The sequence below is a fragment of the Myiozetetes cayanensis genome, unplaced genomic scaffold (genome assembly GCF_022539395.1).
Source record: "Myiozetetes cayanensis isolate MyiCay16 unplaced genomic scaffold, myiCay2020 scf27, whole genome shotgun sequence".
Lineage (NCBI taxonomy): Eukaryota > Metazoa > Chordata > Aves > Passeriformes > Tyrannidae > Myiozetetes > Myiozetetes cayanensis.
In genome coordinates, this window is record NW_026087488.1 from 3060028 (window position 1) to 3086777 (window position 26750).

At 52.6% G+C, this 26750-nt stretch overlaps 2 protein-coding genes across 2 annotated transcripts in view; both read right to left on the bottom strand.

The window, feature by feature from the left end:
* Positions 1-2228: 2228 nt before the first annotated feature.
* On the bottom strand, positions 2229-5408 carry LOC126643449 (pinopsin). The gene is made up of 5 exons (XM_050321800.1): positions 5052-5408; positions 4341-4523; positions 3849-3994; positions 3439-3678; positions 2229-3015 (listed from the first exon to the last, which is right to left on the bottom strand). The coding sequence occupies exons 1-5, from the start codon at positions 5398-5400 to the stop codon at positions 2884-2886; spliced, it is 1050 nt and encodes a 349-aa protein (XP_050177757.1). The 5' UTR covers positions 5401-5408; the 3' UTR covers positions 2229-2883.
* Positions 5409-7564: 2156 nt separating this feature from the next.
* The window catches only part of DOC2B (double C2 domain beta), a 30277-nt gene continuing 11091 nt past the window's right edge, over positions 7565-26750 (bottom strand). Inside the window, exons 2-9 of the mRNA XM_050321799.1 lie at positions 26456-26535; positions 20812-20886; positions 17651-17760; positions 11378-11504; positions 11070-11227; positions 9116-9197; positions 8833-8929; positions 7565-8208 (exon numbers count right to left, since the gene is read on the bottom strand). Of these exons, the coding sequence (XP_050177756.1) occupies positions 8072-8208; positions 8833-8929; positions 9116-9197; positions 11070-11227; positions 11378-11504; positions 17651-17760; positions 20812-20886; positions 26456-26535 (866 nt within the window). The 3' untranslated portion in view covers positions 7565-8071. The remainder of the gene's footprint in view (positions 8209-8832; positions 8930-9115; positions 9198-11069; positions 11228-11377; positions 11505-17650; positions 17761-20811; positions 20887-26455; positions 26536-26750) is intronic.

The window sequence follows — 26750 nt, forward strand, 5'->3', positions numbered from 1 at the left end:
CTCGGGATAACAGCAGGGCCAGTGCCTGGGAATGGGGCTCATCCCCTGTGCATGACATTAGAAATATGCTAAGCAAGGGTTTAAATGTAAACATATAAAACATTTAAATGTAAATTTTAATGTAAGTAAAATCTAAAATGTAAGCACTAATCTGAAATTAAAATCTAAATAGGAAAATACTACGCAGAGGTTTAACGCTAAATATAGACATACTTAAATATAATTTTAATATAAGCTGCAAAATACAAATACTAATATTAAATTTAAATGGAAATAGAACAATATTAAGCAAGTGTTGAATATTTTCTAATCTGGGCTCATACCAACAGCAGGTACCTGGTTTCTCTGCTTGGGAGCTCTGTGTGCTGCAGGCAGAAGAACTTTATATTCCTGATACAAGCTGCTGTAACAAGATCCTGCTCCTCGTGGCCCTGGGGCTGAGCAGAGCCCTGTGTTACACTGCAGGAACAGGGGGAAACGACTCGCATGCAGAAGTTGAACTGCAGATTTATTGTGTGATTCTGTCCTTGGTGGCTTGTGACTCATAGCTGAGGGTCGTTCCCTCTCGCTTTGGCAGTGTTTTGTTGTGTTTCAGACTTGCTCAATTAAATAAAAAGTAATTAAAGGCTGTAGGGCTGCAGCAGGGTGGTGGTGGAGGGGGCACACGTGCATGCACGTAATTATATATCACTTGGGTCTGCAACACGTGGAATCTCCTCAGCTCCTTGGATTTCTTGTTCTGTTTTATCTGTCGGACCAAATGGTGAGCAGACTGTGAACCATTTCCCTATCTTTTTTTTAAATCTTAATGTGGAGAATTTTTATTTCTGTGGGTAGAGAGCCTTTCAAGTAGCCCCCATAGCCTGTCTGCTCTCCTTATCGAGGCCAGAGCACAACAGAGGTTTCAGTTTTTCATCTGCTTGTACTTTTCCAGAGTTGAGTTTAGCATGAATGTAAATCATCCAGATCACAAGAAGCATGGGCACAAAAGCTGTAATTAACAGAAACAATTAAACAAGGACCAGTGCAAGACAGCAGAGAAGATCAGAGGGACCCATCTAATGCTGCTTTTCAGCTTCCCAGAGAATGAAAGGCCAATTAATTAAATTAAAACAGTGATATTGAGCTGTTCTAAATCCTCCCTGAGCCGCTCACGTGCGAGCTGAGCTGTTCTGCACGTAGGAAAGCAAGTGGAGAGAGGTTTTTTTGAGACACAGGGATGGGGATGAGGATGAATGTCCTGTCAAGTCAGAGTCATGGAATGGTTTGGGTTGAAAGGGACCATAAAGATCACTGAGTTCCAACCCCCTGCCGTGGGCAGGGACACCTTCCACTAGACCAGGTTGCTGCAGGCCCAGTCCAGCTTGTTGTTTGAGTGGTTTGGGGATTTTTGTTTTGCTCTTGGTTTGGAGCAGACCATCTCAGCCGGAGGAAAAAAACCCTCAGTCTCCCAAATCTCATCATCATCCATGGCAGTGCAAATTGCTAGCCTGCCTGTCTGTGACGGGCTGTGGGCTGCATGTTAGTGAGGCAATTTAGTGAGGTGATGAACAACTTGGAGCGTTGCTTCCCTCTGCTGCATCGGCAGAAGCTGTGGGAGAGGGTGGGAGGAGGAGGGAACGTGCTTGGGGATCATCCCTGTGCACGATGATAGAAACAGAACCGCGGAGGGGAGAGCCTTGGAATCCTGTGACTGTGGATCATCTCATTTTGAAAGCAATTCACGTGTTCAGGAGCAAAAATTTGAAAGACAATTAACTCTAAAGGCAGACAGGTGTGTGGTTTTGTTTTTTTTTTTTTTAAAAACAGAGGAATTGGGTAAAACCGAATTTCAGAGATTTGCTGCCTACAGAATTGTCTTTAGAAGCTTTTTCTGTGGACTCCTAAATCACGGAATCTGCCTCACAAACCAGAAGTGTGATTGTCTAGATAAACACTGTGTTTTGAGATTCAAGATCAGGTGTGAAGCTGCAGAGCCCCATAGTTTTTTGGTTTTTGTTTTGTTTTGGTTTGGGTTGGGTTTTTTTGTCTTTTTTATTCCTGCAGGCTTTGGCATCTTTTGTTTGCTGTTGATGGGCAGCGGTGCCTCTGTTGTGACTTGATCTCCTCGGGGCCCTGTTACAACCTTATTTTCACCCTCCCTGGGAAATCAGTGGATTTAAGACCTTTCCTTATTGCCTTAAATATATTTTGAAAAATACTTTTGTGGTTTTGAGCTGATCTTTTTCTTGCTCTCTGTTGTGATGGTGTATGTGGCACCTGCCACGAGAGACGTGCCAGGAGGGGATGTGTTTTCTGTCAGACTCCATCAGCCAGTAGAACAGATGCCTCTGAACTGGTTAGTGTTCATTAATGTTTATTAACACAGTCTGCACTTAAAACGGGCCTGCTGGATTTGTGCCAGGTTTCCAGCATGACCTTGAACTTCACAGCGAGGTCGGGCAGCGCAAACAGCACTTGTTCTGTTGGGGATTGGGGAACGTGCAGCTCTGTCCTCAGACCCCTTTGGACGTGGCATCACAGCCAGACCGTGTGGGCCAAACAAGCAACTTGGGATGTTTTACATGGAGGAAAATAATACTCTTTATTTTGGGTTGGGTTTTTGTTGTTGTTGTTCTTGGAAGGCTCACAACTGCTCGAGGTGAGGGGCTGGAAGGGAAGGGTGAAATAAAAGTGTGCAGTTTATCCCACGATGGGCTGGTTCCTCTCCTGCACGGAGACACTCACGACTCTTTTTGGAGAACTGTGTGGGCTGCTGGGGACTTGAACCTCTGAGAGCCCCCCCTCACCTCCAGCACTGAGCCCGCTCTGTGCCCGTGCTGCAGCAGGCTGGGTGGGTCAGGCAGAGCCTGGAGCCGGTGCTGGTGCAGGATCTGGCAGCGCTCAGACGGGGTGAGACGGCGTCACCTTATTCTGCAGCCCCTCGGGGCGGGGGCTGGGGTCAGCTGGAGAGGTTTTCCCAGTCCCCCGGGGGTGGTGACCACAGCACACCATTTGCAGCAGGCAGCTCTGAAACTGGGCAGGGGAGGGATGGGTTACAGGTGACGGCAGAAAGCTGGTGTGGCCTCTGAGGGGTGGCACGCTGGTTATATTTTGGGTGAGATCTCTATTCCCAGCCCCACTCTTTTGCGGTTTATTGCCAATAAAATTGTTTCATTCTGTTTGCTTTTTGTCTTCAATGAGCTGTTTGTGATCTAACATTAAGTTGCCTGACCCCATAAAATCATGGAAGCAGAAAATGAGCTCTTGTTTGGGCTCGCAGGCTGCTCCCTCCCTTTCCGTTTATTCCCCAAAACCTCGCTGCTTATCCGGGATCGAGCCTGTGACTGTGCTCCCAGATAGGATACGAGGTTCCTTCATGTTTTACCAGCCCATTAAGTTGTTCTCCAGAAGCCCCAGCGAGGCTGTGGTTTGTTGGCTGACGCCTCCCTCTCTCACCTGTTTGTTCATGAAGACGTAAATGATTGGATTGTAAACCGTGGCGGTCTTGGAGAAGTAGGAGGGTAGAGATGCCAGAGCTGGCTGGATGGTGATGTCTTTGTTGGTGGCCACCACCAGTGCAAACGTGCTGTAGGGCAGCCAGCAGATGAGAAAGGCCATCACCATCGCCACCACCATCCGGGTCACCTCCCGCTCCGCCTGCTGCGTCGTGTCCGACTCCTGCTGCTGGGCCGCAGCCTGCGGGGGGGTTTGGAAGAGAGAAAGATGCCTGTGAGCAACTTGCAGCAGCATTTCCATCCCTTGGGTGCCCCCATGGCAGTGCCAGGAGGTGTCAGCTCCACCGAGCGCCACAAAAACCTGCTTTGTGAGCAGAAGGCCGTGAGCTCACCTGTGCCCGCCGAACTTACCGCGCGCAGGGTCAGCAGCAGGTTGGTGTAGGAGAAGAGGATCAGGCTGAGGGGCATCACAAAGCAGGTGACAAACAAGGCCAGGATGTAGCTGTTGTTGTTGCTGCCTCCTGTGTACCAGTTGGGCCCACAGGAGGTTCTCAGACCTGGAACAAAGTTTGGAAACAAGCTTAAACCAATGACGGGCTTGGAGGGGGGCTCAGTAATGGCCTCCGAAACAGCCAGCGCTGTCCCCTGCTTAGCAATGCCACCCAAGCACCTCTCATTTTCCTGGAGATCAGTCCCTACAGCAGGTTTGGCTGGCTGCATACTGGATGCAGCCAGAGCAGGTCCTGCAGTGGGCACCTTCCAAAGAGCAACCTCCCAGGGAGAATTATTGAGCAGCAGGAGATACTAACACTTTAAATACCAGCCCAGGCACTCTCCAGCTACTCTGTGCTTCAAAAGCATATGCAAGATGACCCAGTGGAGTCTGATGCACCCCTCCCCTACCTTCAGGCACGTAGCTGCTCCAGCCCATGAGCGGTGGGGTTGTCCAGAGCAGTGACCAGCTCCAGGTGAAGGCACAGCCGCTGACGGCGTGTCGGTGCTTGAACCGAAAGTCTCCCAGGGGTCTGCAGACCACAACGTACCTCTCCAGGGCCAGGATGGCCAGGGACCACAGCCCCACGATGCCTGCAGGGAGAAGGAGGGGTTGTGTCTTAGGGACAGGCTCTGCTGCCCACACCAGGATGAGGTAAATATGGTTTTAACAAGAATTTGGATGTTTTTCTTAACAGCAGGGAGAGCTGTGAGGATATTTGGCCCTTAAAGATGAAGGTGGCAATGGGTGTCTGTGATGCCTTGGGAGTTGCAATCACAGTTTCTCCACAGGAGTGCCCTTGACAAAAGGTTTTGTGCAGTTTCGTGTCCCTGGTGCAGCCTCACCTACAGGTGTGCTGACACAGCAGCCAGCACCCACAAAAAACACACCAAGCAGAGGTTCCTCATGTGCCCAAGTGGTATTTCCCTCTCTATGAGGACCAAGACAGAGCATATGGTGATCAGGCACAGCCAACCATCTACCTGACACTTCCCCACGCTAAAGAAGAGCTGAAGGACACGAGTTTCACTTTCGGAGATGGGAGAGCTGGCGAAACATTCCCAAAGCTCTTTTGCTCAAGACAAAGGCACCAAGGCAGGTCTCCAGGTCCCTGTCCTTACCTGTGAGGGAGACCATGAAGCCCTCCAGCTCACACAGCTGTTTGCCGAACACGAAGAAGCCGCTGATGTTGTTGGAGAGGCTGACGGAGCTGCCGCAGAGCGTCACCAGCAGGTCGGCCACGGCCAGGTTCACCAGGATGTAGTTCAGGGGCGACCGGAGCTTCTTGTACCTGATGGAAACCACGATGACCAGGCCGTTCACGACCGAGGCAGAGACCACGACGAGGCCCATCAGCACGGCCACCGACAGGTACATGGCCCGTGGGGCCTGGTGGGGCCACTGGGGGCCATCAAAAGGCCCCGGGGTCCCGTTATTTGGGGGCTCCTGCGAGCTGTCGGAGGAGTACATGGGGTTTCTGGAGCTCCACCTGGGGCAGGTGAACCTCCCCAAAAGCGGAGCCTCTTTATAGAGCAGGAGGGTCTGACGTGCCCCAGAGCAGCTTTGCATTCAAAATACCTTAAGCTTTATTTTAATCTGAAGGGTTTGTGCCCCCGCCCCTCCCCTTTTTATAATCAGCTCTTTATTCCGGAGGGGATAAAGACTGACTTAAACAAAAATCTGATGACTGAACAGAGCATCATTTAATTGAGTAAATATTTTTTTCCTTGTGCCTTCCAGCTGTCTTTTCCTGTAAATGTGACCCCTGCCCAGCCTTAGCACCTGGGACTGACTCTAATTCCCTGTGCCCTGGGTTTGCTGGGCTGCAGGCTACTATATACATATACACACATAAATATATAAAAATGTACTATATATACTACAGTGTATTTTCTTTCTCTCCGTATATATATTTATTTACTTATATATGCATATATATATATACACATAGCATATATATATATAATGTGTATATATATATATATTATGTATATATATATATACACATAATATATATGTATATTTTATATATATATATACTACATTGGGTCAAGCATCCCTCAAAGCTCTGGTTTAAAACCATCTCCTGCTCCTCAAATCCTTGCCAGACCCCAAATTCAAAAGCTGCACCAACAGCATCAACCTTTTTTCTTTTTTTTTTTTTTTTTTTTTAACCTTTTTATTTTCGGTTCTCATTATAAATATTAACAAATCTGACAAAAAGTACTACACGGATAGGTAATACTGAAATACAAAAGTCTTTCAGGATGCAGGTAAGGACGGTTTCTGCAGCCTTCACATGGTAGCAAAACATTGGTATCAAACATTTCACGAGGCCTGGCATGACAACCACCAACTCTGCATGCAGCTGGGATGGACAGACAGACAGAGTGCCCGCTTAGAAAAGACTGGGATACAAAGTGAAGGAACCCACAGACACACATGTCCTACTCCACCTCAGGCATAAACCAGTTTCCTAGCAAGATATGCCAGAACAAATGATGGTTCGAAAGGAATTTTGCAAGAAAAAGGGAGGCACGGCCAACCTGGTGCTCCTGGAGCTTCCCTGGAAGCTCAGACCCAAACCAGGTTTTAAGGTGCTGGACCAGAAAGGATTACTGGGAACATCTGACTTGACACGCTGCCAGCATTCAAATAAAATCCATGCATATCTGTAGGACGCATTACAAATATTAAGTTATTTAAAAAAACCCCTAGGAAGTTTGGTTTCTTTTATCCCTCTCCCATATCAAACAAGGTGTAACACAATCGTCACTTTGAAAAGTAAACGGAGGTTTCCAGAGATCCCATTGTTTTTTCCAAGAAAAAAAGAAGTCAGCAACACGCTTATTGGCATGCACAGGGCTCGGAAGCTGAAGGTAATTGAGACCTGTGGGGAAAGAGCAGCTCTTCCTAAGAAATCATGGTTTAAAGGCTTCAAAAATTTTGGGAAACATGCAGCATTTCATAGGGAGTTTTTGCTCATCCCTCTGGATGTCCAGCAGGATGAGGATGCAGAGACAGGCCAAGGTGGATCACAGAGGATGAGACCTGGGATTATTATAACTATTATTATAATATTATGATATTATTACTGTGCCATACACAGCAGTTCGGTTTGGATGCTGTTTGAGGCAGAAAATGGGCCAACCTGACAGCTGTGCCAGAGCCGAGCATCTCCACAAGCATCATTCCAGCTCAGCCCCGAGGCTCAGCGCCTTCACTGGGTTTTATTTAATGGCACGAATTGGAAAAGGATGAATAAGGGAGAAATGATAGGAAAAATTTAGCCTGAAAACTGGCTTTGCTGGAAAAATAGCTGTGCTGCTGCACGGCTCCGGGCGGGAAGGCATGGTTTCATTAGGAGAGCTCCCCGATCCTGGGGAGCAGGGACAGCCAGGGGGCTTCACCCAGCCTTTTATTTTGCCTCCCAAATGTGAGGCTGCCCGATCCCGAGAGGAAAACCGTGGTCTGCACAGCTGACAGTGCTGACTTCACGTGAGTTATCGGAGAGGACGAGCACAACACTCCTGGAAGAACAGCGAGCGCTCTTTCCAGGTTGTCGGGGACACAATCATTCCAACAGAGGAGATTTAAATGCATAAAAGACATTTTGTTTAGGCCCAAAACCACAGAGACTTGACAAACCACCAGGGATATGGCACGGTTTCGCCTTGAGAAAACAGTTCCAGGTTTTAGTGACGCCTTTTGCCGATGCTGGACACGCGGACGCAGACGGACGCATTCATTTTTGCCACTGAACTGCAAGGCAGCGAGAAGGTAACTCGGTACAGCCAGGATTGGGAGAGGAGCCAGACTGCAGAGCATGCAGGCGTGAGGTGGCCACGTGTGTGTGCACACGTGTGTGTGTGTGTGTGTGTGTGTGTGTGCACGTGCATGCTCGTGGGCGGGGCTGTGAGTGTGTCAGGGTGCCGAGCGGCGTTTCGGAAAAGCCTTGGGAGCCGGGACGGGCTGAGCGGAGCAAAGCGCCGCTGCCTTCTCCCCCGGGAAGGGTTTCCCTGCAGCCAGGCCGTGCCGTGGGGTGTCCCGCCCTGCCGGCTGCCCCGGTGCCGCGATCCCCCCGTGTCCAAAGCCGTAAAGGAGAGGAGTCCAAAGGCCGTGGCGAAGCTGTGGCCGCCCCTCAGTCGCTGAGGACGGCGCCCGGCAGCTCGTTCGTTAGCGTGTGCCAGCGCTCGATCTTCTTGTCCTTGTTCTTCAGGCAGTCGAACCAGTGCTTCAGCCGCTCACCTTTGGCATTAATTCCTAACACCACTCCACCTTGGGAGAGAGGCAGAGACGGGGAGAGGTGAGGCGGGAGCACCAGCCCTGCGAGGGATGCTGAGGGGTGCAGGGGATGCTGGAGGATGCAGGATGGAGCCAGGGCATGCACCATCCTCACAGCATCCGATGCCACGACCTGATGTGACACACAGGCAACTCTAGCCCATCTTCCCCACCCCCCTCGTGGCTGGGAGCTGGGCCCTGTCCCAGGCAGCTTGTTCCTGTGCCAAGGGCTCACTGCAGTCGCAGTGGCTGTCAGAGATACCGGGCACTTGTCAGTGATAAATCACAGGGACCAGGAGCAAAATCACAACAAGCCCAGATACCCGATAGAGATAAATGAAACCTCCCTGTTAAACCTGGTTTTTTGTTCAGAGGAAATGATCTGAAAACAGAAGGGGAGAGGGAGATGCATCTTCTCCCTGCTCGGGTGCTCCTTGCATGGGGGATTGTCCATGTGGGAGAGGAGGCTCAGGCACAGGACAGGGATAAAAGCAGAACCAAAACCTGGCAAGAATGAATGTGGGGATGGAGAAGTGCAGAAGAGCAGCAGATGAAAAAATAAGAGGCACAGACAGTGAAGCTAAATAAAAAAGAGACCTTCTGGAGTGCCCCACTCACCTATGAAATCGTTTGATTTCCCGATATCATAGTCCCACACGGTGACTTCCAAGGTCTTTTTTGCCAGGTCGCCGTGCTTTATCTCATAGCAAAACTCCTGGGAGGGAGCGGAGACAGCTCGGGATGAAACAGGAGCTGGGGCTGCCCATCCTCCTCCCTCCCTCCCTCCCACAGGGAACCCAACCCCGACCCCCCACACAGTGACTAAAGTGTTGTTTCTATCTTTTAGGTCTGAGGACTGAGAACAGCCCCTCTTTGAGAACCACAACCATCCCGAACCCACCTCGTTGAACTCGGGGTTCAGTGTTTTCTTCTTCACCGCCGTCTTGTGCTTTGATTTCTTGTCCTCATCTGGTTTCAAGTATCTGCAACGAGACCGAAGCAGCCCCATCACACGTGGGTGCTGAGGAGGGCACCTGGTGGGACCAGATCCCAGTGGAGGCAGGATGAGGTGGGAAACTGAGTCCCATGATCCTGTGGCTCTCTTTCCCCTGCTAAAACGTTGGGAATGCTTGGGAGGAAGCAGCATTTCCCGACCTTAGCACAAGCAAGTTGCTGGCTGCAGAGAGCACTGATTATCCCATCTCCAGTCCCTAGGGGACACTGGCGCTGCACACACGCTCCCAGCTCCCAAAACCAGTCACTCCCAGCCCAGTCCCAGTCCAGACGTGGGACTCTGCTGCTGGTCTGCTCATCCAGAGTCTCTCCAGGAGACAGGAAGCACATGCAGTGTGGAAAAGGGAGCAGGAGTGGCAACTGCAGCTTCAGGCACCACTGCTCCCTGTGGCTATTCTGCAGCACAGCAGCAGGGCTGGAGAGCAAACAAGATTAAAGTGTCATCAAGCAGAGAGGGCACCTGAAATCTGGGCCAGACCAGAGTCAAACCATCATCATTTTGTGCTGGTGCTGCGCCTTTAAGTATCAGTTCTGCTTCCTTGTTACACTTTCCAGATCTTGCTCATAATTAAAAAATTAGGGCTTGTACTGAGAAGCATCACTTCTCTATCTGCTCTGATTCCAGCCCTGCAGATTCAGTCTCCTGTGGATGGCACCCAAAACCAGCTGGGTACAACAATGGGAATTGTGTTGCTTGTGGGCATTTAACAAAGCAAGAGGAGATTTCTATAGAAACACCTCCACCCCTAAAGAACGATTAAATAGGAAGGTCAAAGTGCCCTGCTGATAAATTCCATTACTGGGCTCCCAGGTGTGGTTTATCCCAGTAGTTCTGCCTTAAATACTGTCCCTGAAAGTGCCCGAGTCTGGGTGAGTGCTGTGGGAACAGGGATGTGGGATGGGCACAGAGAAGATTGCTGGTCCTTCCATGCCATGGCCACCCCTTCTCTGCAGAGAGTGAATGTAAAAAAATATCATCCCCCTCAAAAAAACAGGAGCTGCAGCAATCCAGGGCCTCCTCACACCAGCCTGGCTGAGGCCTTCACCTTCCTCAGCATCTCTGGAAAGCCCCTGGGTGACACCAACTTCCCTGAATCACTTGGGTTAGGCTGAGTCAGCAGCCCATTGCAGTCATTTGAATGACTACTTAATATCACTGGTGTTTTCAAAAGGAAGGTACTCCCTGTCATTTACATTGGGAAGTGTCAGTGGGACCTGTAAATGTGCCCTCAGCTCTGTTAACAGGGCCCTGGAGCCGCTGTTGCCGTGGGTTGCCATTAAAGTGCTGTCTGACCTAATTACACACACGTTGTAATTAGAGCTTTTCCCAAGTGCAGGGTGGTTTCTGGGAGCTGGGCTCTGAGCTGGGCTGGGAATCTCCTCTCCCTTGGGGCCTGGGGAAGGGGGTGATTACCTGCCCATCCCCTGGGGCTGGAAGGGGGAGATGCCTGTGCCCCTAACCCGTCAGCAAAACCCGACCATACCTGCCTGCTTTGGGCCACCGACTCTGTCCCCAGGGCCACATCCCTGCCACAGACCCTCTCCCAGGGCAGAGCTGCGCCTGGCAGTGAGCACCACAGCCACCAGCAGGGATGGATGCCCCTGATGGCACAGGGTGGGCACAGCCACACACCACCAGGCAGCTCCTGCGCCCACCTCACCTGGCAGCTCTGCAAAATAATTGCCAAGGGAACAGCAACGCTCCGGGCAAGCGCGGGCTGCTGCCGTGGCGCCCTCATTTGCATCTCCTAATGAGATCAATTAATTTCCACTGCAGGGAGAGGCGGGAGGGGACAGCACAGCTCGTGGCCGTGCCTCACCTGGCGCGGGGCAGGACTCACGTTTTGACGTAGGGGTCGGAGTAGCCGTTGGCGTCCATGGCGGCCAGGTGGGCGCAGCGGATGATGCCCACCAGGAGCGCCTGCTTCTGAGAGCTGTACTTGAGGGAGATGAGGATCCGGCCACGCTCCTCCAGAGACTTGTCCTCTGTTTTATCTATCTGCAGGAGGGAATGCACCCGGTCCGGGAGCTGCTTCGCTGCCGGACACCCCCGTCCCCAGTGCGAGGGGTGCTCCCACAGTCCCACGTGCAAGCTGCAGCTGCATCCACGGTCCCACGGTGGGGACGTGGCTTCAAACCTCCCACTCACCGGCAGCTGCTTCTCCAGGCAGATGTTGAAGTTTTTGGTCTGGTTGGGCTTCAGTTTCTTCAGCGGGATCCGCGTCTCCCCAATGAACTCGTTGTGGCGGAACTTGTCCTCGTCACAGACCGAGATCCTGCAACAGGCACGGGGTGAGCAGGGACGCTGGGGAGAGGGGAAGGGCTGCCCCACTGTGCTGCAGGTCACCCCAGAGTGGGGACAAGGTCACTCTTCCCCAGCTCATTGGCTGGGCACCTTCTCCTCAGGCAGCTGGAGGGCACTGAAGTGCTGCCACAGCCTGCCCAGGGCAGCTCCTGGTGTGAGTCAGTGTCTAACACGGTCCCAGCCCAGGCACTGTTGGAAAAGCAACCTCAAACATCCTAGTGGTTCTTCCATAAAACATCAAAGTCACTGGTGACTAAAGTAAAACTACTGAGCTGCCGCCAGCCCAGCTGCATTTTGCCTGGCCATGGAGGCTCTTCCTCAAACCACCCTCAGACTGTGCAGCCGGGAGAAGTGTCGCTCCCACAGAGCTCCCTCCCTCCCACCCGAGGGGCTCGGGCACCGCTCAGAGCGTGGCAGCTCTCAGGGTGACCCTGGCTGCCAGTCTAGGGCATGGAGTGGATCTGCCACCTCCTCTCCCACCATGCAGACAAGCCCATGAAGGATTTACAGCCCCAGCGGGTGGAAAGCATCACACCTGAGCCAGGAGCAGCTCCCCTAGCCCCACTGGGGTCCTGGGATGCATCCCGGTGACGGCATCAGAGGGCAGTGACGGTGGAGCTGAGCCAAGGCTCTTTTCCATGAGAAAGCTATAAATGCCTTTCCCTGAGCTGGCAGCTAGTGAGTCATTTCTCTGCTGCTTCCCAGCCCGCTCTGGGCGTCAGGAGAGACGACAGAAGAGCAAAGTTAGTTCTTGCAGGGAGCCTCTGCTCCTTGCTCCTGAAATTCCAGAGGGGCCAGGAGGGTGGTGGCTGCCTTGAGGGACCAGCTGTTCCCCAGCAGTGCTGTCTGGACATGGTGACAGGGAAAGCCATCCCATCCCCCTCCAAAGGGAACATCCAGCATCCTGCATCCTCATTGGAGCCATGCAGGGAGTGTCTGGGCTCCCTGCCCACAAAGGAAAGGCATTTCCCTTCCCTTACATTCTCTGCTTTCTCCTTTTTAAAAAAATATTCCTACAGTATCTTCTCATCCTTTCACTACCTGCTTTTCTTCTCTTTCACCCACTCCTGTTGATGTCCATTTCCCATGGGTGGCTCCTCTGCCTCCAGGGACAACATGGGAAAGGGGAAAAAGTAATTAAAGAGAAATAGTGTGCTGTGATCCCACCTGAGAGTAACTAATTGCACACCACACCTCCAGCCTGCTCAGTGTCTGGATGGCTTTTCCATGGATGGGTTACCCATAGATTGTTTATCTGTGGATTGTTTATGCATGGATGGTTTGTCCATGGATGGTTTATCTGTGGATAGTTTAGTGGCTTATCTACAGATAGTTTGAACACCACCATGCTCACAAGTGAATAACAAGGAAGCAAGGAAGCCATGGGATGGCTCAGTGGCACAGCACAAAGATCAGGGAGCAGCAGAGGAAAGGGGTTTGGAAAAAAAAAATAATGGAGGTGGGAAGACAGGGAATGCTGCTCTCCAGAAAACCATAGCTGGATGCAGCGTTACTATAGATACCCACGAATAAAACCCCCCACTGCAATAATAAAACCCTCAAAGAGGATCTCAAATGCAGGCACAATATTCCCAGTTTCCCTTCCTCCTCCTGCTTTTCTTTTAAAGAACAAAACTGACACAGGAGCAGCAGCAGCAGCTCCAGAGATGACACTTGCCAGGCGTGTGTCCATCTGGGCACAGCTGGGGAGGGAAGGGGAGGGCAGGGATGTGAAGGCTGGGCTGGAGAGAAGGGGACAGGAGGGAACAGGGTGGGACAGGAGGAGACATGGCCTCACAGGGAGCTGACAGCCCAGGGAATGTTTGTACACCCTGCAAACACAGAGTGGTGCTGGCTCCCAGGCACTCAGGGAAACGGGATTTGGGATGGTTTCCCTCCTAAAAATGTGAGTAACAAGATCTTGCCCTGACAATGTCTAGGTACACCCCAGAAGCACAAGATTCTGCTTGCTGTGAAGCCCCAGGCACATCCAGGACGGGCAGAAAACCAGGAAGGAAACACATGGAAAACTTCCGTGGTGGTGGCAGGGAGAGCATCTCCAGAGCCACACTGGGAGAGGCCACAGAGCCCCACCAAGCCTCATTTCACTGCCCACACAGGGACACTCTGGGGTCCAGTCAGGGTTTCATGCCAGCCCTCCCAGTGCCTCACTCAGTCCCCAACCCCAACCCCTCTGTCTGGCTGCAGTTTATCCCCACTGGGATGGTATTTTTAGCTTGGGCAGGCTGGCAGTGCCCTGGTCCATCAGTGAAGGCAGGAGCAGTGAGTCAGATGAGCAGGCAGCTCCAGCCCTGGCCCTCCCTTTGGAAAATGGCATAATGCAATTACGCCAGCTTGAATTTTATTACGAGAAATCGATGTGATGGAATTTTTATGCCTTGGGTTAGAAAATCAGCTCCATGACAAACAGCACGAGACGCCTCCAGCAGCCTCGCTCACCTGCCATCCCGAGCTTGTAACTCGAGCACCACCCATCCCTCGCCTCTCCCTGTGGATCCCAATCCCTCCAGCCTCAGCCTTTGGTTTGGTATCTTCACTGCGGGGCCCTGATCTTTAAGTTAAGGGCTGTGAAAACCACCTTGGAAGAAAACTAAGCAGCAAATGAACAATCACTGCTCATTAAACTTATTCTGCCTCCTACTCAGCCCGGGCTCCTGGGTTACAGCCCTGACTCACCATGCAGCTCCAGCAGCCCCGCTCCACTGACTCACGGCTTCTGCTCTCACACACGTTCCTCTGGCCTCTTTCCCAGTGTGGAAAGGGGAAATGGGGGTCAACAAGGACCCTTTTCCACAACACACACGCACAAAATACGCAGCAGAGCATCCTCCGTGCCCAAGATCCCTTATGGTCCCTATAGCAACTTGGCTTTCGATGAGGAGTGGGCGTGCAGGTGATGCCGGCTTGGCGTAAGGACAGGCAGGCAACACCAGGCGAGGAGGGAAAACAGCAAAAGTCTGCACCTGGGAACTGTCCAGCTCTCCGAAAAACAAAAGGAGGATTCAGTGCTGGGCTCCATCACAAAATGCCTCGAAATGTGAGCGCAGAAACCACAGAGAAGTGAGACACAATTACAAGGGAACCTGCAGTTCTGAGCAAAACCCATTCTGCACTTCCAGAGCAAAGCGATTCAGGACCCCAAACCTCCAAGCGTCTTCACTACGCCTATTAGACCTGATCAAATACTATTTTCTGAATAATATATTTAATGAGTCATGATGTTTGTCAAACACATGATTAAACAAAGAATTCCTGGCATTCGTGGGCTAGCTGAGTATCATATGAATAATGCATCACTTCGCCAATATATCTGGATAAGAATAATTGTATCCAATATCTGGCCAGCTCTGGTATTTATTATGAATACAATTTATTTACTGCATATTACATGTATTATTTTAATGTAGGCAATTGTATTCTGCCTATTCCAATTTCCCCTGCAGCATTTCTCTGCCTCCCCCTGACACACACCTTGGCTTCCCACCGCTGGACAGAGCTTCCAAAGTGCTGCCACGCGGTCATGCGTGGAGCCCAGATGGGAGTGGGGACCGTGGGGTGGGATTTTCCCTCTCAGTGCTGCCAGGGAACCTGCCCCCAAGCCCATCCATCTGTGCACTCGGAGTCCAGCGCCTTTCACACGGCTGTGAACTTCCTTTCTCCCAGGCTGGTGGGTGGTTTCATCCCTGTTAAGCCTTGGGCTAGACTCAGGGATATTTAATTCAATGAATGGATGAGACCTTTCGAGATCCTCCCACCTGCTGTGCTGCATGAAATCCAAAGTATCTGGTGTTATTTGAGGGGGTTGATTCATTAACAAAATCCCGCTTGCCAGCGCAATCAGCTGGGCTGCCTTCACCTCTCCTTCACCCTGGGGGTGGCCCTGCTTGGGGAGGTGAACCCTGGTGGCTCTGGGGGTCTGTCACTGCAAAGCCACTTGACCAGTTTGGACAAGGGGGCTGAGGAAAGAAGGGATCCATCGCCCAGCTCTCCAGGATGTCCCTACTCCAGCTGCTCCAGCAAATGCCACTCGTCCCCTTGAAGAGAGCTGCAGGCTCTGACAGAGTGCCCCATTCCAGCACCACCCCACCAATCCACGCTGGACATGTCCCCACCAGGAGCCCAGGCAGGTAGAAAAGATTTCTGGGTGCTTTTCCAGCTCTGCAGGCAGCGGGGAGGCGAAGGCTGGCGGCAGCTTTGATCTCTGCCCATTATTTTCACATTAAAGAGACTTTGCAATCCCCGTTCCCTGCCCCTCCCTGGATCTCAGCACCAGGGAGGCTCCCGGGGAATGGTCACCGCCCAGACCGAGGGGAGCATCACTCATGCTCTTTCAAGTACCACAATCTGCCTGGCAGGAGCCTCGCCTGATTAGCACAGGGAAAACCAGCGTCCTCAGCGCTTTGAAGCTGGCTCTGTCCTGATGGAAAAGGAGATATTTTGAAGAGATGATGGGTGGGAGAAGCAAAGCACCAAAGATAGGACAATACATGGCATGGGAAGTGGCACTGGGAGAGTGAGGGGCCATCACCACTGGTGTCGTGGAGAAGAAAACAGCTCAACTCACAACAAAATACTCAAAGATGGTCAGTTTAGGTTGCAGATTAGGAAGAAATTCTTCCCTGTGAGGGTGGTGAGGCCCTCTCACAGGTTGCCCAGAGGAGCTGTGGCTGCCCCATCTCTGGAAGTGTCCAAGGCCAGGTTGGAAGGGCCTTGGAGCAACCTGGGACAGTGGGAGGTGTCCTGGCCCATGGCAGGGGGGTGGAATGAGATGAGCTTTAAAGTCCCTTCCAGTGCAAGCCATTCTGTGATCACAGACTCTTCCCCAGGGAGAAGCAGCTCCCAGGGCCCTGAAAAGGTGGGGGTCAAGCCCTCCTGCTCCCTGTTGCCTGCCAGCAAACAACTCAGCCGAGCATCTCCCTACAAACTGATTTCCACGCTTGAGGAGGCTGAAAACTTCAAAGCCTGGAGTGAAAAAATACCCACCAATAATAATAGCAAACCAGAGGCTTTCCAGCCCCATCAGCCTGCAGCACTTTCAGCATGACTAATGTTTTCCAAGTGAAATAATAATCCATGGCGCTGAATTTCCCATCTCTATGCACATTGCAGACAACAGGTGGGCTCTGCCCCGGTTCAGCTCCGAGCAGGACCTTTTATAAGGCAGCTTTGAGCTCCTGTCATGGGGAAAATCACAAACTCCCAGGGCACCTGCAAATGAGGAGGGTGGGATTCCAGCCACGGAGCTGGCAAAGCCCTGAGTCCTTGGAGCAGGATGCAAAATCCTCCTTTGTTTGACAGCAGATCTTACAGCAAATCCTGCAGCGCAGTCCCAGATCAGCTACAGTGATGGAGCAGCTGAGCCTGCCCAGAATCCCTCTCCCTCGAGCAGGATCTGTCATCAGGATCAGGGTCACTCCCTGCCCTCACCCAGGTGGGACAGAGGCCAAGACATAAAAATCTTTGCATTCACAGGAGTCTGCTCCCTGCAGAGCATCACTTCCAGCCTCTCCCCATCCCACCACTCTGCCCCTGCCCACCTCCAGCCCCACACAACCTCTCCCAGCCCCTGGGAGATGCTGCCAGGAATGCACAGAGACTGAACCAAACCAACAGAACAGAATAAATACAAATAGAATAAATACAAACACTCTTTGTTTGGTTTGACAATAATTCACAGATGCTTCCAGCTTTCTTCCAAAAAGCTCAGCCTCGAAAGGGCCCTAGAACTTGCCTGGGGAGATTTTCTCAGCAAGACAAGACCACAAAGCTTTAACACGTGCCCGTGAGAGCTGGGCACAAAGAGGTTAAACCCAAACACCATCACCTCTGCAGGCAGGAGCCAGCCAGTGAGTTATGAAGTTAATGACAAAGCAGGAACATGCCCCTCACTGGTCATTCCAGCCCAGGCTGCCTGTAAATCACGCGCCCGTCACCGCTTGGGTGATGGATGTGTGCAGGGCACACGCACAGGCTTTGGCTTTGGTGGGTGAGAACTCTGCCCTGCTCTGCTGTGAGCAGTGCCAGGACTCTCCTGTGGGGCAGGGCTTTGTCCCCCCAGCACTGGGCTCAGCACCCCCTCTCCCCCCCGGGCCCTACCGCAGGGTCTTGCGGATCATGTCCTCGTCGGTGATGCCGTAGTAGGTGAGTGTCTCGTTCCAGGTGGGGTTCAAAGTGTTGCGCAGCGTTTTGGTTCTCAGCTTGTTCGCCTGGAAGAGCAAAGGAGGCTGTGGTCAGTGGGAAGCAGCCCCAGGAGGTCATTTGGGATGGGAGTGGGGAGAAAAGGAAGCCCATTTTGGAGTTGAAGGGGCAAGGGGTGCTGTCGCCCTTCTGTTTAAACACTGTAACCAGGCCAGTCCTCCATGGGGTGGCCAAGCCCACCTTGACTGCACCAATAACCAGAGGGGCAGAGACACAGCAACTCAGTGATTTACAAAGCAATCCAACCCCACATCCCACATCCTGGAAACAGCCAGCAAAATGGGAACCTTGGCAGAGCGCAGAGCGGGGACGGGCATTTCATTTATGCAGTAGGAGAGAGCGAGAGAGAGAGGGGAAAGAAAAAAAAGCCTTTTCAGGTTCATTAAAAAATACCAATTTGCTGTTCTGGCTGTTTGTTTGCATTCCCACTCCCAGCACAGCTCCCGATCCTGCCTGACTCAAAATAACTTCCTTGATACGCGTTTTGTCAGCACCAGCAACTCCTTCCAGCGCCGCAGCTCTGCAGAGTGGGAGGACGGGGACAGCAGGGCTTGTGTTCCTGGCATTGGTGGGGCATCCTGGCACACACCCACTCCCCAGCTCAGGAGACAATAATCTGCTTACTCCTTGAGATCCCTGTTTCTGTTGGGACAGGGGGAGAGCAGGAGCAAAGGCCTGAGGCTGCAGATGGGGCTTCCTCACCAGCCCCCGCCTGGCACAGCCTGGCAGAGCAGCAATTTTCCCTCTAATTAGGTGTCAGACAGCTCAATCCCTGCCTCAGCTGCTGCTGGGTGTAAGGAACTCTCAGGACATCAACACCTCGTCTCGTGGGTCTTTGTGGGAAGCTGCTACATTCCCCACCTGGGGTTCAGCAGCCCTGAGCTAAATGAGAGCAGGATGCAAAGCACGGGATGAAGAGAACTCGCTCTTGCAGCATGAGGGGGTCACTTTGTTGACATGTCCTTCCCACACCAAAAGCACCCCGAACACACAACCTCTTCCCGATCAGCTGGACGTGGTCACCAGCTGGAGCTGCCAGTGCAGCAGAACCACGGAAGGATGGCTCACTCCCAAAGCGCTGTGTAAAGCAGCTGCTTGCTCTGGGTTTGATCCCTCAGAGATAGAGAACACCTCTGAAGTTTGTGCTGTGCTCTCACTTGCATTTCCAAAGCCATTTCTGGCTCTGAAATAAACCCAAACCCTGTCCAGCGCTCTGGAGCTGCGAAACACCCGGGGTCAGGTTAGGAGGAGGATGCCCCCGGAGCAAGGGGGGATGCTCCAGGAGCTGAGGGGGATGCAGGGGCAGGGACTCAATTAGCAGCAACATCTAAAGCCCTGCAATGTCAATGCCTTTCCCACCACTCAGGCAGGAGCTGGTTTGCAGCAGGAGAAGCTGCCAGCCTGGCTGTGCACTGAGTCCGTCCCCACATGCCCAATGACAGTGATGCAAACCAAAGGGGACTGCAGGCAGGTGCTCTCGTATATGGCCTCCTGTCACCTTTGATTTAATACCTTGTTTGCCTTAAATCTTTCCTGACTTTGTAAAGTTGCTTCAATCGAGGCACTTTATTGTACCAGGTTCCATTCCCACATCTATTTTATCTCATTCCTCGGTGATATTGTGGCCACCACGCCAGGCTCCAGCCCAAGCAGCAGGATACATATCAGACAGGGAGTCTAAAGTCTGCTGAAGGGTGACAAGGACAGCAGGGAAAGCACCCTGATGGCACCCACTGCCTGCTCAGACCTGTGGGTACCATATCCTGGGGCTCTGGGGGTGGAGGGAAAAGTGGGTTTAGCCACAGGGGTGACATGATGGGCATCACCCAGCAGATAACGCTGCCCTGGGCAAGGGACATGAATTAGATCAGAGGAGCTGAGCTCTGGGAGTGCCTTTTTCTCCCATCTGGAATGACTCAGTAGTCAATAACCAGCTCACGTGGAGGACTGAATGGGGAATGAATTCCAGCCCTGCATGGGGAATGAATTCCAGCCCTGCTTCCCACAGCTCTGCCACAGGTGGCTGAGAGCTCAAGACTGGGACAGAAACACCCGAGGGACTCAGGGACAATCCTGCTGCTGGAACACCTGTACAGGAACATCCAGCCCAGGACACACCCGTGATCCCCCCAGACCTGCTCACCTCTCCCAGGGCAGATCCGGACAGTGCTGCTTGGAATGTGGGGGCAAGGAGAGGATCCCCCCACGGCCGCTCCGGGCTTGTGGAGTCTGCAGCTCCTGCACTACCCTCAGCTCAGTGCTCCCCTCCTGCCTCTCCATCACCTCCAGCAGAAATGCTAATCAATGCATTTGCAAAACATGGAAATGACAGATAATATCGCTGATGAAAGCGCTCCCGGCTCTCCTAATTCCAGCGGAACTTGAAATGTGGTTAAAAACTCCCTCTACTGCCCTGAACATTATGAATTAATTCAACTGAACCGTAACAAGTAAATATACCTCCCCAAAAAAGGTCTTTCCTTTCGTGTAGAATAGGAGTGCAATTAATATTCATAACACATATGTTTAGCATTTAAATTCCACATCCCCATCAGTTACACCAAGCTCTCACTACACATCAATATCTTTAATTACTCTTCTCTCCAGCAAGCGCTGCACCTAAGGAGATGGAAATATTTCCCTTATGATTTATACTCTGTTTTATTATGATCTGAGGGGTTTAAAATGCAAAAGAAAGAGGGCAAAAGAAAGAATAAAATTAAAAGGGTCTGGTTTGTTTATAGCTTCAGATTGTTTCACTCGGTGCTTCCCAGGGGCTCCTGGAGAGCAACATTTTGCATCCCCTGCTCCCAAGATGAGGAGTCAGGGATGGCACCTGACTCCCAGGAAGTGGTTTCCCAGAAAGGTATTTTCTACCCCTATTAAGGATGGATTTAGCCTCAGTTCTTACCTCCTGCTCTCTCTGAGGACTTTTTACTCAAGAGACGGGCAGGAGGCTCTAGGCCTGGCTGCAGCAGCCCTGGGGAACCTCCTGGATCTGATTTCCAAGGAAAAGGCACGGCCCCAGGAAGGGAAGGAGAAGTGAAAAGGTGTCTCACCTTACTGGCTCCGGGAAGCAAGTGCAATTTGACGTACGGATCAGCCAAACCATTGTGGTCCATCGGCTTCAGGCCCTGGAGAGGGAACAGCAAAAAGCAGGAGTCAGGATAACAGCAGGATGCTGGGCAGGCAGGTTGGCTTCACTGAGCCCATCCACCAATGCCTGGTCCACGGAGTAATCTCATTTCCTCAGGCCTGGGGAAGGAGGGGAGCGTGGCTGCTGCAGGATCCAGGCTGGGCAGCAAAGCCACGCACGCTCAGCATTCCAACACCATCTGTGGAGCCAAGGAGGGGCTGTGGGAAGCTCCTCACCTGCTCTTGGCATCGGCCACCAGGCACTGCTCTGCTCTCCTGGCAGCCTGACTCTGCCATCCTCATCACAACTAATTTGGGGGTTAAGTAAATCAGCACAGCGACTTCCGAGGTTTGAAATTACAGGGTTTTGTCATTTAATAATTGTTTATGAGCAAACACACACCTCTGCTGTTGTGATGCTACTTCTAAGCGCTCCCAGAGGGTGTGATAGCACCTACCTACTCCGTGTGATTAAGGCACAGCTGAAGGAAGAACAGCTTCAGGCCAGTGGGAGGCTGGTGCCAGCTGAATGCTGTGGTGTTGGCAAGGAAATTTGGGGGTGCCAGAGCACAGACACAGCCATTCCTGATGCAGGGATGCAGCCATTCCTGATGGATTTTATACAACACCCTCACAGCTCTTAAAGGATGAGGTGGATCGTGTTTATTATAGCAATGCTCTGGAGCTGATCCTGCTTTGGGCAGAAGGAGGACACAAAGCTGTGCCTCTGCTCCTCTTCTAAACAACCTGAAAATTATCCAAGGGCGATGCACAAACCCAGCCCAAAGCTATAACTGCACAGGCTGCATGGAAACAGACTCCACAGGGTAGGGAAGCAACTCAGGAGCATGAAAAATGGAGCCTAATTTTCACCAGTCCTAAGCAGAAATGAGAATGTCTCCATCGTGGAAGTCCTTGGATTGTTTCCAGCCTGGCTGTGGGATCCCTGCAGGAGTCATTGCTGGGCTGGCTGAAGGCAATTCTGTGCCTGGATCTGAGGAGGGTTTCTCTGCAGAGGTATCCATCCAACCCTGGCTCCAAACTGGGCATGGAGATCAGGCTGGGGTGATGCTAAAGACTTGTCACACCCTTTTTGTGTTGAGCAGAGTACTCACTGCCTGGATAATGAGTCCCTGCAGCTGCCAGGGATCCACCTGGCAGGAAAGCATTTGTATGGACTGCTAGTGGAACGGCTGTGGGTAATGAAATGTAATCATTAAGGTCTGGATTTGGGCAAATCAGATGAGGGAAACCGCTTCCATATTTCACATGTATGAAATAACTCACCCAACCCAACCTGCAGTGCCACAGCAGCTTCTTGGGATGCCCTGTCCCACCCCTGAGCTGCACAATCTGGCCAAGGGGGCAGGATGTTCCTGACCTTGGGAATGTCTCTGATTTGGAGCAAGGCTTCTGCTTCAGAGACAAGGGCTCTGCTTCACAGACAAGAAAGCTGCCCTGGGGCAAGGGAGGCCAAATGGTGCTCAGGAAAGAGGATTTTGCTTCTAAAGCAGAGCCAAAAGGATAAAAATACCAGCAGTGAACAGAGGTGAAATGTCTCTGCTTTAACTGCAGCCTGTGGGGTGATGTCCCTGCCCCAGCAGATCCTGGGAGGAAGGTGGTGGTATTGGCTGTGCCTCTATGGGCAGACAGGGCAGGAATGGGCTGGATTGTCCCCAGACTCCAGAGGGGATCACCTACACAGTCCACTCACAGTGACCCAGGCTCTCTCCCCAGTCAGAGGTGCCCACCTGCCCAGAGCTGCACAGCAAATGCAATCAGAAACAAGCAAGCAGATTCCCACGAAAATGGATGGAGAAAGACAGGCAGCTCTGTAATTCACCCATCAATTCAGCTCAATTAAATTACCTTCTGAGGAGGCTATTAAAGTTTTTTTAATAGATGTGCTGTGGAAGATGGAGTGACAGGAGCCTGGAAAATAGCTCCTAATGTCACGTCTACCTCCCTCCCATGTCACTTGATACGTGTTTAGCACACAGCTGAATTTAACAGGGCTCTGCCCTGCAAAGCTGCTCCAGTGGGAGCTCATCCCTCCCACAGGGAGGACCCACGGCGCGACCAGCACCTGTGGGGAGGGATTGCCAGCCTAAAGCTGCTCCAAGAAGGCTGAAAGACAAAGAAGGACAAGTCTCATGGAAGCAGAGACTCCCCTTGGATCCAACCAGAGCACCTCCCTGGCTCCAGCCAGTCCTGCTGCTGAGACTGATTTATGGTGCTGCGCATCACGGCACAGGAGATGGAGAGGAGACCAAGTTTCATCCTTTCCCTTCCTCTGCCCAACCCCAGAATCTCTGCTGCAAACCCACGGAGACCTCCAGCTCCCTGCATCCCAGCCTCTGCCAGCTGCTCTCCGTGCCAATGACATTTAGCTAATCAATAGGATTTAATTACAAGTTGGGCTAATCGGGCTGCCGATTAACACCACGCTGGGGGCACGCAGCAATCGCAGGAGATGGATTCATTCCATCATTCACCCCACAACGAGCTGCCTGCCTGCTGAGCAGGATCCCCACTGCCCCAAAACCGGCCTGGATACCTCCCATGCCAAGGCATCCCACTCTGAAATGGGGCAAACTGCGCTTCCCCCAGAGGAGACATGCAGCTTCAGGAATTTCCCTGCAGTGATAAATATTTATGACTCAATCCATAAGTAATGCTCAGTGCATTACTGCTGAGACCTCCAGCACTCGCTTCTGTTGGAAGGGAGGGAGCTTCCAAATGCTCGGCAGGGTGGAAACTCCTGGGTGTTTTCTGGCCAGCGGCACAGGGAGAGCAGCCCAAGGATGCTGCCACGGGCAGCAGCTGCCTGGCATGGCCTGCCTGGGGCCAGGACCTCCTTCACCACTGCCATACAGCCCCTTGAGGCTTGCCCTGGGCATCTGCCTCCCAAAAGCAGGAGACCAGTGAAGCTCCAGGGTAGCACAGCCCATCGTGTCTGTGCTGCCACACACCCTTATAGAGCCCATAAGTCCTATGATTCTGTGATCTTCCTATAGCAAGTTATCCTCTTGCTCCATGGAGCAGATCAGGTTTTGTAGGACTGAGCAGCCTGGGGGCCTGCAAATTCACTGAACCCATCTCTACCCCATTTTCTAGGAGGGGGTGATGCCCAGAGACATCCCAGCTCCTTCCCACACTTGACAGTACGGATCAGCACAACCCCAGGGGAGTACACAGGGTCTGTGCAGGTCAACAGGCGAGTGGGAAAAGCCCTCCTGCCAGCTGGGCACACAGCTGTTCCCACAGTCCAGGAGTGAGCTCCCATAATGCCCTGATTTATTCTCCTATTGATCTGAGCTGAGCTGCAAGGTGTCTGAGTTCAGCCGTGCCTGAAGCGTGACCGGCAGGGCTACTGCCAGGACTGAGAGCCATCAGTGTGAGGTGGCCACACTGCCTGCTCCTGCCTGATCCCACCTGATCCTGCCAGCACAGGGTCCAGAGGGTGGCACAGTGGCTGTCTGGAAACTCCCAGCATCCCACAGATCCTGCTGTGAACCTACACCAAGAAACACCTCAGACGTCTCCCAGGCACAGCACCAGGGTAAATTCTGACACGGAGTGACTCTCCCAGCCTCCTGCACAGTACAGCAGCTGATGGTTGCAGAGCAGGAAACCGGTGGTGGAGCACAACAGGTTGGACTGAACCTGCTGCCGGTGCCTCCAAGAGCCTGCTCCCCTCTTCCTGCTCCCCAGGAGCCGATAACAGGACTCATGAGGGACATCAGCAGATAGAAAAGTGCTGGAGATTCAAATAAACGGAGAGAAGCAAAAAGATCTAAAGGGAGAGAGAGGGGTTGTTTGGGGTTATCAGAGAGAGAGGAAAACACGTCTCGCATGGCTGAAATAGTCCAGGTTTTAAGGGCTGCTGGCAGCAGCTGAGGCTCCAGGAGCTGCAGGAGTTGGATGTGTCCTGAGGGCACCTTCCCCAGAGGGCCGAGACAGGTACCCAGGACACCCAGCCCAGGTGCAAGGGCAATGCACATCCCAGCACTGCTGGGGCTCGTGTGTGTGGCCCTGGCACTCCCCCATCACCTCCTCTACAGCACTACTTGTAACATCTACACAGCCGGCGCCGGCGCCCACCGATGGCAGCCGGGGCCTGGCCCTTACCTTTCTGTAGTCAAGTTTTGGCAGCTTTCCCCAGGCGAGAGATGAAATGAGAGCGAGCAGATGGCAGTGTAAATAAAAGAGAAAAATGGGAGAATGAGAGCAGAATGGAAATGAACAGGACTCGAGTTGCTTGAATGTCAGGGTGGCGAGGAGGGCTCTGCCCACCCCGTGGCCAGGGGAGGTGCAGGGCTACCCCCAGTCCTGTGGGGTGGAATCAGCCACCACTATTCCTGACAGAGCCAGGTGGGCACGGCAGGGCTCTCCTTTGCCAGCCCTGCCTTTGCTCTCGCCGGTGTGAAATCTATCACTTGCCGCTCACAGGTCTCCTTCCTCCCACTCCAAACCCAATTAGAAATCTCCTCCTTGGCACAGCTCCCGAGTGCACCAAGGGAAGCCTGACCCAGAGGCTGCTGGACAATTCACAGGCAACAGGGAAGGAAACAAACCCCACTGTCTGCCCCGGCCCTGCCCCAGCAGCCCTGCCCAGGAGCTGTGGGTGCTGCACTTGCCTCCAGCCAGGAGCAGCTCTAGGGCTGCCAGGGCAGATGTTTGAGTGCTCATCCCCAAGGCCAAGCTTTGGTGCTAGAGTGTTCCAGGCAGGGAGAGCCCTGGGTGGGGATGCTGCATTCTCAGCGCCCAGGACCAGCACCCAGCACAGTGGGCACTGGGGTGGGGGCTGAAAACATGAATCCTATGAAGGCAAACAGCATGGTCTGATCCTCTGGGGCTCAGCTCACAGCCCGTTCTCCTGCCTGCTGTAAAAACCCTCCACCCCTTCCCAAGATCTGCAGGGATTTAGGTCTTCTCCTCCCAGCCCACCACTCTTGTGGTGACCTGGTACCCTCACTGGTCCTGGTGCGGGGTGAAGCAGAGAGGAACCCAGCAGCACCCACGGGCCCCGGAGGCAGAATCAGGACCTCAGTTATCTGTTTCTGCTCCAAAATGTGCAAAAAGCCCCTAATTGCTTCAATCACGCAGACGGCAAAGGCGCTGAGGCACAGCACTTTGTGGCCGTGATTAGCAGCATTTAAAAGAGCCATTTATAAACTGACAGCCGGTCACAGCCGTCAAGTAAATAACAACATCGGGACGGGCTGCTCTAAAAAGCATCAATAGCTGCAACCATCTCGTCAAAGGGGATGAGCAGCCGTCTCTGTACTGCTGGAAACGCCCTGAAAGGCAGGGGTGGAGGGGAAGGAGAGGGCAGAGGCACTGGGTGTTGGGATGGAAGCGGAGCTGGCAAAGGAACGGCTGCTTCGGAGACACCAGAGCCCCTGATGCAGCGGGATGAGGGGACACCCAGTGTCCCCACACCACATTTGTGGCTTTTGGCATATTTGGCACAGCTGCAGCACCTGGGTGGCCCCATAAGGCAGGACAAAGTTTGCCACCTCCAGGCACAATCAGCCCTCGCTGTTCCCACGCCCTGAGCCATACCTTGGCTTTATTGATGGTGCAGTGGAGAGCGTTGTTCTCTTGGTCGTAGAGCAAGCTGAAATCCAGCGTCCCCAGCGTGGCTGCGAAGAGAGAAGATTCTGTTAGCCTGTGTGGCCCAGCACACGCTGCCTTTCCCTCCTCTGAGCACAAAAGGAGTGGATGAAGATGCTACAGAAATGGCTGCAACCCTTACAAAACATAAAGCATCCTCCTGTGAGCCCTGTTATGAAATAAGGCCTCGTGCTGGGAGGCTGGTGGCCATGCCCACCTTGGCTGGTGGGGCTGGCACAGTCCT

Coding starts and splice junctions, on each gene's coding strand:
- LOC126643449 (XM_050321800.1), bottom strand. CDS start 5,400: ATGTACTCCTCCGACAGCTCGCAGGAGCCCCCAAATAACGGGACCCCG. Junction 4,524..5,051: donor CTTCATGGTCTCCCTCACAG/GTAAGGACAGGG, acceptor TTCTCCCTGCAG/GCATCGTGGGGCTGTGGTCC. Junction 3,016..3,438: donor ACGTCTTCATGAACAAACAG/GTGAGAGAGGGA, acceptor TCCCCTGCCCAG/TTTCAGAGCTGCCTGCTGCA.